General features: G+C 43.0%; 1 protein-coding gene across 1 annotated transcript in view; it reads left to right on the forward strand.

Annotated features, from left to right (window-relative positions):
* Window positions 1–16,927, forward strand: part of LOC124115883 (integrin beta-PS-like) — a 49,560-nt gene that overhangs the window by 13,166 nt on the left and 19,467 nt on the right. The window contains exons 3-7 of the mRNA XM_046477042.2: window positions 4,321–4,425; window positions 5,288–5,369; window positions 10,067–10,198; window positions 11,521–11,617; window positions 16,088–16,187. Of these exons, the coding sequence (XP_046332998.2) occupies window positions 4,321–4,425; window positions 5,288–5,369; window positions 10,067–10,198; window positions 11,521–11,617; window positions 16,088–16,187 (516 nt within the window). The remainder of the gene's footprint in view (window positions 1–4,320; window positions 4,426–5,287; window positions 5,370–10,066; window positions 10,199–11,520; window positions 11,618–16,087; window positions 16,188–16,927) is intronic.

The raw sequence follows: 16,927 nt of genomic DNA on the forward strand, positions 1-16,927 counted from the left end.
TTGATACCTCAATAAACGTATTAGATACCTTACTGAACTTATCTGATACCTCACTACAATGACATGTATTTGATACCTTATTAGATACCTTACTGAACCTATTTGATAACGAAGCAAACGTGGAAATTCTGGAGACAACATATCCCCAATGCTCCCAGTAACATTCCACTGAGGACATACGGGTGTTCCGACTTGTAAATGGCTGAATGTGTGTCATCTTGCCCCGATGGCCCGGCTCATGCCTCCAGTCACATGTTTGTCTGGTCGAATCTCGATTGTTACCACCCACCATGATAGACGCGTAATATTGCTGACTGTGTCATAAAAGCAACATTCATTTACTCACTTATATATTCATGGAATGTTTATTCCCGATGTCAAGTCTCTCTTCCAAATTGCAGAGCATATTCTCGTTGTTAACACGACTACGACACACCCTCGGCTCTAGCAGTCTATACTCACCCCTTCTCACCTCTAGCAGTCTATACTCATCCCCTTCTCAGGTCTAGCAGCCGAAACTCATCCCCTTCTCAGCTCTGCAGCCTATACTCATCCCCTTCTCACCTCTAGCAGTCTATACTCATCCCCTTCTCACCTCTAGCAGTCTATACTCATCCCCTTCTCACCTCTAGCAGTCCATACTCATCCCCTTCTCACCTCTAGCAGTCTATACTCATCCCCTTCTCACCTCTAGCAGTCTATACTCATCCCCTTCTCACCTCTAGCAGTCTATACTCACCCCTTCTCACCTCTAGCAGTCTATACTCACCCCTTCTCACCTCTAGCAGTCTATACTCATCCCCTTCTCAGGTCTAGCAGCCGAAACTCATCCCCTTCTCAGCTCTGCAGCCTATACTCATCCCCTTCTCAGGTCTAGCAGCCGAAACTCATCCCCTTCTCAGCTCTGCAGTCTATACTCATCCCCTTCTCACCTCTAGCAGCCTATACTCATCCCCTTCTCAGCTCTGCAGCCTATACTCATCCCCTTCTCACCTCTAGCAGTCTATACTCATCCCCTTCTCAGCTCTGCAGCCTATACTCATCCCCTTCTCACCTCTAGCAGTCTATACTCATCCCCTTCTCACCTCTAGCAGCCTATACTCATGCCCTTCTCAGCTCTGCAGCCTATACTCATCCCCTTCTCAGGTCTAGCAGCCGAAACTCATCCCCTTATCAGCTCTAGCAGCCTATACTCATCCCCTTCTCAGCTCTAGCAGTCTATACTCATCCCCTTCTCACCTCTAGCAGCCTATACTCATGCCCTTCTCACCTCTAGCAGCCTATACTCATGCCCTTCTCACCTCTAGCAGCCTATACCCATCCCCTTCTCACCTCTAGCAGTCTATACTCATCCCCTTCTCACCTCTAGCAGTCTATACTCATCCCCTTCTCACCTGTAGCAGTCTATACTCATCCCCTTCTCACCTCTAGCAGCCTATACTCATCCCCTTCTCACCTCTAGCAGTCTATACTCATCCCCTTCTCACCTCTAGCAGTCTATACTCATCCCCTTCTCACCTCTAGCAGCCTATACTCATCCCCTTCTCACCTCTAGCAGCCTATACTCATCCCCTTCTCACCTCTAGCAGTCTATACTCATCCCCTTCTCACCTCTAGCAGCCTATACTCATCCCCTTCTCACCTCTAGCAGTCTATACTCATCCCCTTCTCAGGTCTAGCAGCCGAAACTCATCTCCTTATCAGCTCTAGCAGCCTATACTCATCCCCTTCTCAGGTCTAGCAGCCGAAACTCATCTCCTTATCAGCTCTAGCAGTCTATACTCATCCCCTTCTCACCTCTAGCAGTCTATACTCATCCCCTTCTCACCTCTAGCAGCCTATACTCATCCCCTTCTCACCTCTAGCAGTCTATACTCATCCCCTTCTCAGGTCTAGCAGCCGAAACTCATCTCCTTATCAGCTCTAGCAGCCTATACTCATCCCCTTCTCAGCTCTGCAGCCTATACTCATCCCCTTCTCAGCTCTGCAGCCTATACTCATCCCCTTCTCAGCTCTGCAGCCTATACTCATCCCCTTCTCACCTCTAGCAGCCTATACTCATCCCCTTCTCACCTCTAGCAGCCTATACTCATGCCCTTCTCAGCTCTGCAGCCTATACTCATCCCCTTCTCAGCTCTAGCAGCCTATACTCATCCCCTTCTCAGCTCTGCAGCCTATAATCATCCCCTTCTCAGGTCTAGCAGCCGAAACTCATCTCCTTATCAGCTCTAGCAGCCTATACTCATCCCCTTCTCAGCTCTGCAGCCTATACTAATCCCCTGCTCAGGTCTAGCAGCCGAAACTCATCCCCTTATCAGCTCTAGCAGCCTATACTCATCCCCTGCTCAGCTCTAGCAGCCTATACTCACCCACTTCTCAGAACTAGCTCCGTATCGCATGCCCTGCTCAGCTCTAGCAGCCAAAACTCATCCCCTTATCAACTCTAGCAGCATATTCACACCCCCTTCTCAGCTCTTGCAGCCTATATCCACCCCTTTCTCTGCCCAATCAGCCTATACTCATCCCCTTCTCTGCGCAAGCAGCATATACTCATCCCCTTCTCAGCTCAACCAGCCTACACTCATCTCATGTTAATACTTGTGGATTTGACTGGGCAATTATTTCGATTTAACCTTATAACTTTATGTCGGGGACCTGTGGATGTTGGTCCAGGGAATGTCAGGACAACAGTGATGTTCAATATGAACGTATCTGGCGTGGGTTATCAAGTACATTGATTGGCATAAGGGAGATTGATGACCGATTCAGCAATGCCACTTAACGCGTCCAGCCATTTTACGAGTGCGTTATGAGTGTACGCAATGCGCAGCATCAGTCACCGTCAGCATCACCAGACATCTGCACTCCCAGGCAGCACTTAAACCACATGCACAATTAGCCAATTACTCTCATGCGGAACTACGACTGTTTATCAGCAAGACAAATGTTTGGTTCAGTTCTGGCAAATCGCTATCTCTTAAATGTCAACTCACCCCGTCATTAACATAATTGGAATTAATTACCTCTCTTGCCATGTGTTCAGCTTAGAACAATAGTTCGTAAACAAACATAAATTATCAGGTGCTATCAAAGAATAATTAAAAGTAAGGATGTCCGTATTTTTCCTGTTTCCCATCTGAATTTATATTCCGACGTCAAATAATAACAAACGTCTCCTTTTGTCAGTTTTCCCCGCCGCTGCGGAAATTAATTCCCCGATGTGGTAAAAAAAAATACTTCTACCATTGCACACTTATAACAAACCCAGGTCAGCTTGATCTTTCTTCTGTTATATATATATATATAAATTCGTTCCGAAGCAGAACTACTCGTTCTGCGTAATAAATTAATTTAAAGTCCTATACCAAGTGTTGTAGACTTTAAAATGTCTTAAAATACGTCACACAATAAGTCAAAAACAGGTTTTCTGTTTTTTTTATGTATTTTTCGCCCATTTGATCTCTTGCAATGCCTGGGATTTATCGGTAAAATGAATTGTTCCTTAACATACCTTCTTTGCAATATTTTAACTTCACATTGACCCTACTTAAATGCGCATATTATTTAAATGAATCTCCGTTTGAGTGATTATCTCCTGATATTGACACAACCACTGGTTTCCTTCTTCGCCATTGTCCCTTCTCACATGTCGGAGACGATCGAGACGCTTAGCTTCTACCGCAGGGTCGGGCCATGGAGAGTGTAGCCCGCTGTCGTGTTGCCGAGACAAAACATGGCCGGAAATAGCACTTGGCCAACAGGAAGTCGATGGTATGCCTAGTACGCATGTACAGCTGCCGCTTGAGGTCACCGTGATACACACATTATAACTCATCTGGGCACACTGCAAGTTATATAACGAATGTCTCTGTTTATTCTAAAAGGTATAATTGATGGCCGACAAGAGCAACAACAACAGCAATAACAACAACAACAACAACAACAACAATAATAATAATAATAATAATAATAATAATAATAATGATTATTATACTAATAATTATGATAATAATAATATTAACCCAAACCCAAACCCTCATTTATTTATTTTAATCTGTAAATAATAATAATAAAATAAACCCACGAGCACGGGTATGGTGCTGGCAAACCTAGAAACATAATCAGGGCAAACCGGGATTCGAACCCACAAGCATAGGTTTCTGGCGTGCCCAAGGTACGCAGCTCTGCACCCGTCCCCCCTAAAAATGATGATGTTGATGATGATGATGATGATGATGATGATGATGATAATTCCCAGCTTGGTCAAGCAAACTCACCATCATGACCCAACTGGCCTCTCATGTCCAGTCTATGTTCCAGGTGATTGTCAACCCAGAGGACCGATGTGGCACGATAGAGGAGATCAACAAGACCTGTTCCCTTGGGAACATCACCTTCCCCAGCAACAACATCGAATACAACGAGGTGGGTACCGCCTGCTCATACTCCCACAAATATCTTAGTTACAATAGGTCTTCACCAACCATGCTTGTCGTAAGGGGCGACTAACGGGATGGGATGGTCGGGCTCGCTGACGTGTGTGTGTGTCTGTTTGTACTAGTTTGTACTAATGATGTCAATCACTGGATTGCCTGGTCCAGATGAATAGTCGGCAACCGTCATATAGCTGTAATATTGCGGCGTTAAACAACAAACAAACAAGCTAATCTACTCATTCAAATGGATTAACACAAGGATATCTTCTGCCATAGCGGCTCTACTGTATAATTACCAAACTTTGTGAACATTGTTTGTTAGTGTCTTGTTTAACGCCGCACTCAGCAATAATCCAGCTTTAAGACGGCGGTCTGTAAATAATCGAGTGTGGACCAGCCATCCCAGTGATTGACATTATGAGCACCGATCCATGCAACTGGGATACGATGACATGCGTCAACCAAATCAGCGAGCCTGACCACCCGATCCCGTTAGTCGCCTCTTACGACAAGCATTGTCGCCTTTTACGGCAAGCATGGGTTGCTGAAGACCTATTCTACCCCGGATCCTGCGACATGCATGGGTAGGGATTCTTACCCGATTCTTCACGGGTCGAACATTGCAATGTTTAACACGAGGCACTAGTCGGTATTCGAGGCAGGAATACATATAGACTGTTTTTTTCTAAACGTTCAAGAATTACCGATGTGTGTGCATAATATTATTGTTTGCTTTGTGAAATATGTATAAATAGACCATACAGCTTTGGGTGTTGACTTCGTATTCGTTGTCGTATTGGCATCCAAAACAAGAGCTCGTCGATCTCTTGAACTCCTTGTCTTGCTTCCAGAACAACGACGTAACAGACGGCGTAAACGGCAAGGAATCGGTGCAACTGCAGCCACAACGACTGACACTGCAGATCCGCCCCAGTGAGTAGACGGATTGCACGTATATACTCATGGGTATAAATAACGCAACATACACCGACTCTACAGATCCGCCCCAGTGAGTAGACTGATTGCACATATGTACTCATGGGTATAAATAACGCAACATACACCGACTCTACAGATCCGCCCCATTGAGTAGGCTGGTTGCACATATGTACTCATGGGTATAAATAGCGCAACATACACCGACTCTACAGATCCGCCCCAGCGAGTAGACTGGTTGCACATATGTACTCATGAGTATAAATAACGCAACATACACTGACTCTACAGATCCGCCCCAGTGAGTAGACTGATTGCACATATATACTCATGGGTATAATAACGCAACATACACCGACTCTACAGATCCGCCCCAGTGAGTAGACTGATTGCACATATGTACTCATGGGTATAAATAACGCAACATACACAGACACTGCAGATCCCCCATCCACCACGCGATCAACCACATTACAAGACCAGTGAGTTAGCATGTGTGAAAACTCCATGCAAAGGTCACAGTATGGGATAGTATCGCACATCAGGTATCTTGTTGACAAGCGACGTCCTGAGGCAAGACTACACCATCCCTAGGAACCTCGTCAGGATGGGCCAATATGGTATTCGACACAATTAGGTATGATATAATTTTCGGAGCCTGTGAAACTATACGTTCCTCTTTACCGCTTAGAAGGGGGAAATGTCACGGTTAGAATTTGTGTGAATGTTTGCTCACGTTTGCACAAGATTAAAACATCCATTAGTCCCATATATTTCTCATCGAACATAATGGCTGCCAACTTGTAACAAGAACATGTTGAAAACATTATATGGTTCTGGTAATTAAGTGAGTGAGTGTGTTGATTAAACGTCGCTTTAAACAGTATTCCAGTTATATCACGGCGTGTCAGCTTAATGTGGGAGGAAAACCCGAAGTGATGTAGGTCTCATACGTTTACCACTTTGGTGAAACCCACGAGCACGGGTATGGTGCTGACAAACCTAGAAACATAATCGGGGCGAACCAGGGTTGGAACCCACAATCATAGGACTCTGGTGTGTCCAAGGGACGCAACTCTGCACAGCGCATTGCGGCGCCTTAGACGACTGGGCCACCCCTGCTATCTAAGGGTTACAGAACAGGCCCCAGGGGATGGGTTGTTGCACATTTTAGGTCACTACTTTACCTGGTCTAAACTCGATTATTTACTGTTATTTCACTGGCATTTCACTGGTATTTACTATTATTTCACTGTTATTACACTGTTATTTCACTGTTATTTACTGGTATTTCACTGGTATTTACTGGTATTTCACTGTTATTCCACTGTTATTTACTGGTATTTCACTGGTATTTCCTGGTATTGCACTGGTATTTACTGATATTTCACTGGTATTTCACTGTTATTGTACTGGTATATACTGGTATTTCACAGGTATCGCACTGGTATTTGCTGGTATTTCACTAGTATTTCACTGTTATTCCACTGGTAGATGACCGAGACGTACTAGATTCCCCTTCTCATTGAAATGAATTCAACATGTATAACAAAGGTATATCTGGTGCCATAACGGATCTACCACACCAGCCTTTGTGTGTACATTGACATACTATTGACATACAAACGGCGATACACATTTCACACAATGCAGCAATTATCCTTTGTTCTGGTCTGTGGTTTGTCATCGTTACACAATTTACAAATTACGACCAATGGTATTAAGTCATTATAATGTTTATCGTGTCATCCACGGGGGTATATTACAAACATATGGCAGCGAGGGTACCGGAGATGTGTCTGTCTGCCTGCAATTACTGGCAATTTAAGATGCGTCGTCCCGAGTCAGGATGACAAATCGGCATGTGTGACATTTACACACACGTGAGCACAATAACTGTGTTACTGGGATCTTTAGCATGGGACAAGGAACAAAAGCAGTTATACAGTTGGAGTACTGTCAGTGCTCCATCAGGTCAGAGAGTAGCACCATCTGGTCATGGAAACAGTGAAAACAAATTAGAAGATGCTTTAATGTATTGTAATTGGCTTCACTCATAAAAATAATGTCAGTTAAAACATTAAAAAATATATTTGTCGTACATTGTTCAGAAGCATCCCATGAACTGACGTACACAAACTGATGGATAAAAAAACAGTGTGATATGCAATGTACTTATATTTCTTGCTTTGAGATATGATCGCACGTATGAGGTCATTTTTCAGAGATGCATGAGTTAACATACACGAATACGGACTAATATTGTTCGTATTACCATTTAAACCTTTATGATGGTGTTGGTGAATGTTGTCTTACGCCGGTCGGCAATATTCCAGTTGTATTGTACCTATAAAAAATGATTCTGCTCCAAGTATAAACTAACACTCTGTCTCTGATAAAAACAAGCAAATGCATTTTAATTGATAAGGAGCCCAAGTGCGATGGGAGGCGAACCTGTGGAAAATCTAGACTTGCTTTATTTAAGGCTATAACATTAAAGTTAGGGCCAGGCCGAAGGACAATAATATGGTTCAGGGACTGTGAGACAGACTAGGCCATATAAACCAGAGAAAAGATCCACTCAATGGGACGCGCTCTTCTCTATGCAGGTCACACACTGTTGCATTCGGAAGTTAGAACATTATTCGCGATTCGTTTGCCTAGATTCGTAAAACCATAAGCGAAACATTCATAAACATTTCATTCTCTAATTACTGAATTGTGCCACTAGTTTCTTGTTTGTCTTTAATTGTCCTCCCCAACATATACTACTCAAAAGAAGTTAAGGATCACCTGATTCTTTCATATTACTATAGTTAATCTCTCATGTCATGACAGATTTACTTTACCACTATGAAAGAATCGGGTGATCCTTAACTTCTTTTGAGTAATATACATTTCGCACCGCAGGCAGGTGTGATTATTTACATTATTTTACTTAATAAAACACTCGGTGATCGACACAGGAGCACATTCGTGAGTTTTCATATGGAAACATCTTAGCATCTTAGCAATGTTACAGTTCTTCAGAAATCGACATTCCACTCAATATTGAGACAAACAGGTCATGAATAGTGCTGGTCGGCGCAACGTCCGTTACCATTAGATAAATCGCCTTCAGCTTAAATCTACTGTTGAATGAGGGGGCACGGGGGCCCAGTCGTCTAAGGCGCCGCGATTCGCTGTGTAGAGTTGCGTACCTTTGGCATGCCAGAAACCTATGATTGTGGGTTCGACTCCCGGTTCGCCCCGATTATGTTTCTAGGTTTGTCAAGCACCATACCCGTGCTCGTGGGTTTCACCGAAGTGGTAAACGTCTGAGACCTGCATCACTTCGGGCATTCCTCCCACATTAAGCTGACACGCCATGATATAACTGGAATACTGTTAAAAGCGACGTTAAACCATACTCACTCACTCACTCACTAATGTTGAATGTTTTAAAAGACGAATAACGTACAAAGAGCAACATGTATTTCATTTAGTCCCGCCCCATGACTGTGGCATACACGTATTTCATGAAAACAAAACAAATCTAGATACATATAAAGGCAATTCTAGCCAGCTCTAGCCAGCTCAATTTCCACATTGACTCAGCATCAGAAAAAATATTTCAGGATGTATTTTCGTTTAATTTTAGAGGAGAGATATGCATTGGGTGATAAAATATTTCATAGCCTACATGTTAGTGTAGTATTTCGTTTTTCAGTAATAGGTAAACACCTGGTGTCATCACTGGGTATCCATTCATGTGGTTTTCATCGCCTTTTTGTCTTTTACTCCTAGTGGAATCTGACCGCCTCCGTGGTCTAATGGTAGCGCGTCCGCCCGGAGAGCGGAAGGTCCGGCGGTCGATCCCCAGCCGCGTCATACCAAAAGACGTTAAAAGATGGTACTTGTTGTTACCCTGTCTGGCGCTCGGCATTAAGGGGCTAAAACAAGGACTGGTCGGCTCGGAGTCAGTATACTGTGTCTGAGTGGGTATTCATGTTAAACTGCGGCATGGTATCTCAGTGTGCTAGCACTATAAATCAGCATCAGTCCGGACTAGTACAAGCAGCCATACAAACACATACACGTACATGCACGTCGCTATATAAGTGCAATAATCTTGGACGCGACGTTAAACCCCATTTCACCTCACCTCACCTCACCTCACCTCACCTCACCTCACCCTGTGTAATCTGTCTCGGTGGCTATTCGTGACTGGTTGTTCTCTAGCGTTGACATATTATATGAACACTGAAAGTGATGCCGCCGATGGGACGTTATTGAGTGAGTGAGTGAGTGAGTTGGGTTTAACACCGCTTTTAACAGTATTCTAGTCATATCACAGCGTGTCAGCTTAATGTGGGGGGAAAGCCCTAAGTGATGCAGGTCTCAGACGTTTACCACTTCGGTGAAACCCACGAGCACGGGTATGGTGATGACAAACCTAGAAACATAATCGGGGCGAACCTGGATTCGAACCCACAATCATAGGTTTCTGGTGTGCCAAAGGGACGCAACTCTGCACAGTGAATCGCGGCGCCTTACACGACTGGGCCACACGTGCCCCCTGGGACGTTATTGAATGCCTCGAACAACCCATCTCCTGAAAAGATACCATTGACTAAGAACAAGTACGTAAGCTGCGAATTTCAAATCCCAATCGCCACATTCAATACGTCCAAGATGTATTATTTATCTTCCAGATTCCAAAGTGAAGGTTCCCATGCGGTACCAAGCTGCCAGGAACTACCCTGTGGATCTGTACTTCCTCTTTGATTTATCCTTCACCATGAACACTCATAAGCAGAAACTGGGCAACTTAGCCGGACAAATAGGTGAGTACATAATTCACATAAAAATTAAAATTATGTGCAATAAAACCAGCGGTGCTACGAAACAAAACTGTCAACGGACAAGGAATGGTAATCTGAGTGAGTGAGTATAGTTTTACGCCGCTTTTTGCAATATTCCTGCAGTATCAAGGCGGGGGAAACCAGAAATGGGAATCACACATTGAACCCATGTGGGGAATAGAACCCGGGTCTTTGGTGTGACGAGCGAACGCTTTCACCACTGGGCTACCCGACCGCCCCTGTGATAATTTAAAGGCGGATCCAGGATTTTGTCAAATAGGTTAGTGCACCCCCAACCCCACCCCTGTATTCGACAGTGGATAATATCCCCTTTAGGTCCATACGTTATACATAATTCAAAAACATGAGGACAGCAACATATCAATTTGAAAGTTATCAGATGTGTTAACGAATTCAGGAGATTTCAACTTTGTGTGTGTCAACACTCCCATGTTTTGGAAATACACCTAATTAACAACGCTTAACTATACTAGGGTAGCCTAGTGGTTAAAGCGTTGCTCGTCACGCCGAAGACCCGGGTTCGATTCCCGACATGGGTACAATGTGTGAAGCCCATTTCTGGTGTCCCCCGCCGTGATATTGCTGGAATATTGCTAAAAGCGGCGTAAAACCAAACTCACTCACTCACTCACTCATAAAAATGCCTCGGTAAAATCTTAGATCCAAGTTGAGTTTCATGTTTGAACGTAAAATATGTATTTCGAGAAGGCCAAAGAGAACCCTTATCTTTGTGGTTTCGCCGAAAGCATGATAACGAGATCTATGTTTGCAAATAAAACATGAGTAAAACCAATGATCACCTTACTGGTACAAATGGCGCGATTCTTGCTGGAATCACCCTCACGTGAAGGAATTCAAGGCAACCCTGGAACATTTCCGGCTACACAAGACCTTACAATTAACCCACGGATCTGCATAATCCATGCAGGTGATAATGTTACGAGTCGACTCCCAAATTGAAACAATAATTTCACCCAGAAATTTATACGCAAAAGATTTCAGTGTGAAATTTACAAACAACACAAAAATGTTAATATACAATTAACAATTGTTTTTATAAAATTATGTTTACAAATCAATACAAATTACTACAAAGAAATTATAATTATGTAGTATAAGATATGTCAAACTTGTCAAACCACTACATTTGATTTAAGATAATAATATGTAATTCGTAACAATGACAAAAGTATGACCAAAAAATCGATGCACAAATGGTTTTTTTCTTCTCTATATTCACTGATGGATGTTGTAAAATAATATGGCCCGTTTTTCTTTTGCAGCTAGCAAAATAGGAAATATTTCAAACAATTACCGGCTTGGGTTTGGTTATTTTCAAGACAAGGTCATTCTGCCATTCACCAATACAGTTCCCAGTCGGTAAGTTGGATGGAGATTATTTTCACGTTTAAGGATCGGTTGCCGGTTCACTTCTATTGAAGAGCCAGAATTCATTAAGTGCTTTGGAAAACGTGATAGAGTGGATTATGAAGATGAAAGTGACTATTTTAGAGACAGAACGTTTGATACAGCAGCCAGCAAGTCAAAAAATAATTGTTCATAAAACCGAGGCAAAATTATTTTCTCAGTATGATTCCGCCAGAAACCTATGATTGTGGGTTCGAATCCAGGTTCACCCCGATTATGTTTCTAGGTTTGTCAGCACCATACACGTGCTCGTGGGTTTCACCGAAGTGGTAAACGTCTGAGACCTGCATCACTTCGGGCTTTGCCCCCACATTAAACTGACATGCCGTGATATAACTGGAATACTGTTAAAAGCGGCGTTAAACCCAACTCACTCACTCACTCACTCAAGAACATACCTAGTTTGAACACAGTGACTTCTGTCTCTTACCTTAGATCCCGGGAGTACATTCTGCCGAGGAGAGGTTAAGTAGAAGAGTTCGAGATGAATGTCAAATCAGTATAGGATAGTACACAATTGATTACTATGCTTCGCTTCATTGAAATGATGACATGATGTTAATATGGTTCAAGAATGTGTTGTCCTTCGTCATCTTTTGATATCAAAAACTAATTTTAACATCATCTCAAAATCTTATTTCATATTAAACATATTGATCTAAAAATAGATTGGAATGTTTCAGGCGAGCCTGACACTTCTGTGTGCATGTATGTGTTGCAATGAAGGCTCATGGAGTCAGTGAAGTCACTGAATCATTAATATTGTTTTATTCGTGATTGCAACTTTACCTATACAGGGAGGCCCTTGAGGGGTGGTGTAAAACAACAAAACTGTTAATAAAGCATGTACACATATATCCCCATCAGAAAATTCGCCCAAAAAGGCTTCCGTACAAAAGAGCTGTAGCAACTGAAACACCTGGCAATGTTACATCTGCAGGTGTGTGATAAAGGGTCCTTGTAGTTAATGGTCCATGTACTAAGGTGTCCTTGTAGTTACCGGTCCTTGTCCTAAATGGTCCTTATACTAAAGGGCCCATGTAGTTAATGGTCCTTGTTCTAAAGGGTCCAAGTGAAGGATCCATGTAGAAAAGTGTCCTTTTACTAAAGAGTCCTTGTATTAAAGGGCCCTTGCAGTTAATGGCCCTTGTCCTAAAGGGTCCTTATACTAAAGGGTCCATGTAGTTAATGGTCCTTGTCCTAAAGGATCAAAGTAAAGGATCCGTGTTGAAAAGTGTCCTTTTACTAAAGAGTACTTGTATTAAAGGGCCCTTGCAGTTAATGGCCCTTGTCCTAAAGGGTCCTTATACTAAAGGGTCCGTGTAGTTAATGGTCCTTGTCCTGAAGGGTCCAAGTAAAGGGTCAATATAGTTAATGGCCCCTGTCCTAAAGGGTCCAAGTAAAGGGTCCGTGTAGTAAATGATCCTGTCCTAAAGGGTCCAAGTATAGGGTCCATATACTAGTAGTTAATGGTCCTTGTCCTAAAGGGTCCAAGTAAAGGATCCGTGTAGAAAAGTGTCATTTTACAAAAGAGTCATTTATTAAAGGGTCCGTGTAGTTAATGGTCCCTGTCCTAAAGGGTCCAAGTAAAGGGTCCATATAGTTAATGGTCCTTGTCCTAAAAGGTCATAGTATTAGATCCATGTAGTAAAGTGTGATTTTATTAAAGAGTCCGTGTAGTTAATGGTCCCAGTCCTAAAGGGTCCAAGTAAAGGGTCCGTGTAGTAAATGGTCCCTGTCCTAAAGGGTCCAAGTAAAGGGTCCGTGTAGTAAAGGTCCCTGTCCTAAAGGGTCCAAGTAAAGGGTCCGTGTAGGAAATGATCCTTGTAGAGCTCATGAACCAGGAAACCCGTCAGCGTACATTCAGTTACAATACGCCTCAACGCCCTACTTAGTAATGCGATCGGGACATTGCTATTTGTACCACATGTCGGCTTCCCCGTGGTGGGCTATTTACACACTAGTGACCCGACTGTGGCCCTACAACCTATGGTTAAGTATAATCATAGCATTTTATCTTCTGGCGATAAACAAATACCAGTATTACTGGCGTCATTTGTACTTCCTGTATATCGTATACTGGAACATGGCCGAATAACGCTGGGTTTCGTCTATCGAAACTAGCTGTGTAAATATAGTTTTAAACCGACAGACGTACGGAGTGAAATTTCGTTCATCCGGACGGTAACACGCCGGACACCGGCCCGTTCTAACACATGTCTGGATAAACAGATTGTGTTATTTAAAACTGTTCTCTAAGGGGGTTTCATGGACTGACGGTCGCTTTATATATGAAATTTTGATGGAAAAACAAGCGGCTATATTTAAATTGATAAAGACAAGTGATATTGGAGGTTCAGTTCATGTGGGAAATCCAGACTTGCTTCACTTTGGGGTAACATTACAGTAAGGGCTGGGAGATGGAACGATACTATGGCTCAGAGACTTTGAGACAGGCTACAGGATTTCAATTTAGTTGAGGTTGCTCGCATCCGTACACTCAACGCTACTATTGCAAATACACGAAGCCGAAGTTTGTGGATAAAACATGGTGATGATAAGATTTGTATCTACTATGTATTTCTTGTAGCTCCAGCTACTGTTTCTTGCAGGCCAGGGAGACCCAGTGGTCTAAGATGAAGCAACATGTTGTGCAGAGTTGTGCCCCCTAGCTATACCCTCATCCGCTGATGGTGGGTTCGGTTCCCAGATTCGCTCAGATTATGATCATTTCATTTCAGCAACTTACCACTTCTACTCTGTGTGTGTGTGTGTGTGTGTGGGGGGGGGGGGGGGGGGGGGGGGGGTCTGTACATCCCACTCGGACGTACTCGGACGTTCCACCGACATTAAGTTGACAGTCGAAATACGGCTGAAATACTGTTTAACCGAAACCACTTTATATCACTTTTCCCAGCTTGGTCCGCCAGTAGTCGGCCGTGTTATCATCACGAGCTCACATGTTGAATCGTAGTGTAAACTAAACCAATTATTCGAGAGCTGTGATAATAGCCGCAGTAATAACTGGTAATACCAGAAGGTCACCGGAGTAACTGGGTGCCGTCTCACCCCCATCTGCGTCAATGTTAGATATTCAAAGGTCATCCAAATAATAGACTGGTGCGTCTTCGTCAATAAGTACAGGGCACCACACCATACATCTCGATTGATTTTTTTTTCTTGACATTACTTTAAAGGTTTCATTTATTTGTCTTCTCTTGTTATTCCTCGGAACGCAACCGTCTGGATTAACGGGTGTCCTGTATATGAAATGGAGCACGTCCAATATATATTTTTATCTTTACTTTTTTATCTGACCCCTTAATTACTGCAGTCAGTATATATACACGTAGAAACATGCAAATTTAAAACATTATGAACTTCCGTTCATCTTTTGGAAATATACACATTTGCCGTTGATAATTATTTAGACATCCGATAGCTGCTGAAATATTGGTAGAAGAGCATTGGACACTTTTCCCGATGGTTAACGCCGAATACCGGGTTCGATTCCAGACATGGGAACAATGTGTGAAGCCCATTTCTGCTGTCCCCCGCCGTGATATTGCTGGGATATTGCTAAAAGCGGCGTAAAACCATACTCACTCACTCACTCACTCACTCACTTCCCGATGGTTATATTAAATGATTCAAAGACACAGAGTGAGTGAGTGAGTTGGGTTTAACGCCGCTTTTAACAGTATTCCAGTCATATCACGGCGTGTCAGCTTAATGTGGGAGGAAAGCCCGAAGTGATGCAGGTCTTAGACGTTTACCACTTCGGTGAAACCCACGAGCACGGGTATGGTGCTGACAAACCTAGAAACACAATCGGGGCGAACCGGGATTCGAACCCACAATCATAGGTTTCTGGCGTGCCCAAGGGACGCAACTCTGCACAGCGAATCGCGGCGCCGTAGACGACTGGGCCACCCGTGCCCCCAAGACACAGAGGAAGCAACTGAAAGGATAGTGATCGAAATAACCGATGAACGGTTCATAAAATGTCCATATTGATTTCGCTTTCTGAATGTCTTTACAAATATGTTCCTTTGTAAACAAAAACTGGTGCTTTGTCGTAAATACATAGTGGAAACGTATTTGAAAATGGCCATTTTATATGAAACTGTATATAAAGCCATGTTGTAGACACGATTGACGCATCAGTGACAATACAATTCCTTATATTGTCTTGTACACAATTTGCTTGCCCTTGCATGTGTTTGTGACGGGTACCCCCGGCGGAGCAGGATACGCTCACCTTTTCGTGAATACCCGGTATCATGACTAGTGATGGTGATTCATAAACACATGCTCATGATATTGTCGGAATCGTACGATGGACTCGACTTTTAACAAGGACTTGTTTATGATCATGGAATGAATTTTGTCGCTTTTATTAACCCGTGTCAACGTTTGCAGACTACAGGACCCATGTAATGCAAACGAGAAACCCAGATGTTCGGCTCCATACGGCTATCGACATCGGCTGAACTTCACGAAGAACGTGTCGATGTTCGTGGTAAGTAGTATTTCTACGAGGGGCTTTTAGGGCCATTTTTTAAATTTTTTAATTGAAATTTCAAGATGTTATGTTGAAATTTCAAGATAATAAGTTGAAATTTCAAGACACATACTTAGTTAAAATTTCAAGATAGTATCGAAATTGTTTTTTTAAATATGGCCCTAAAAGGCTTCCGTATATTTCGACACTTTCGAGTTAAGTCTTTTTTCTTGAAACACGAATTCGTTTTGTCAGGATTTCAAGAGAGTCTGGAGTGTGTGTGGCCCAATGCGTTCTGTAAACATTCTGAATTAAGGTGACAAGGTGAACGAGGTAGCCTAGTGGTTAAAGCGTTCTCTTGTCTCGTAAAAGTTTGCTTTAGAAAATGAGTACAATCTTTGAATTTAATTCGTGGTGGTCCTCGCCGTGATTTTGCTAGAATTATACTAAACGCGACGTAAAATTATACTCAATCACTCACTACTCACTAACTCGGAATAGGTTCTCAGAGCCAAAAGTGGTGTTGAGTAGTCTAGTTAACGTTGTTAAAGCGTTCGCTGGTCACATCGAAGGACGGGTTCGATTTCCTACAAGGGTATAGTGTGTGAAACCCATTTCTGGCGTCCCCCTCCCTGGTATTGCTGGAATATTGCTAAAAGTGGCGTACTCACTCACTCACTCACGCACTCACTCACTCGCCAAGAGGCTTTCTTATTGTCAGTACACATATACAGTAAACTACGGTTATAACGAACTCA

The sequence above is a fragment of the Haliotis rufescens genome, unplaced genomic scaffold, assembly GCF_023055435.1.
Source record: "Haliotis rufescens isolate VD_foot unplaced genomic scaffold, xgHalRufe1.0.p SCAF_10, whole genome shotgun sequence".
NCBI lineage: Eukaryota > Metazoa > Mollusca > Gastropoda > Lepetellida > Haliotidae > Haliotis > Haliotis rufescens.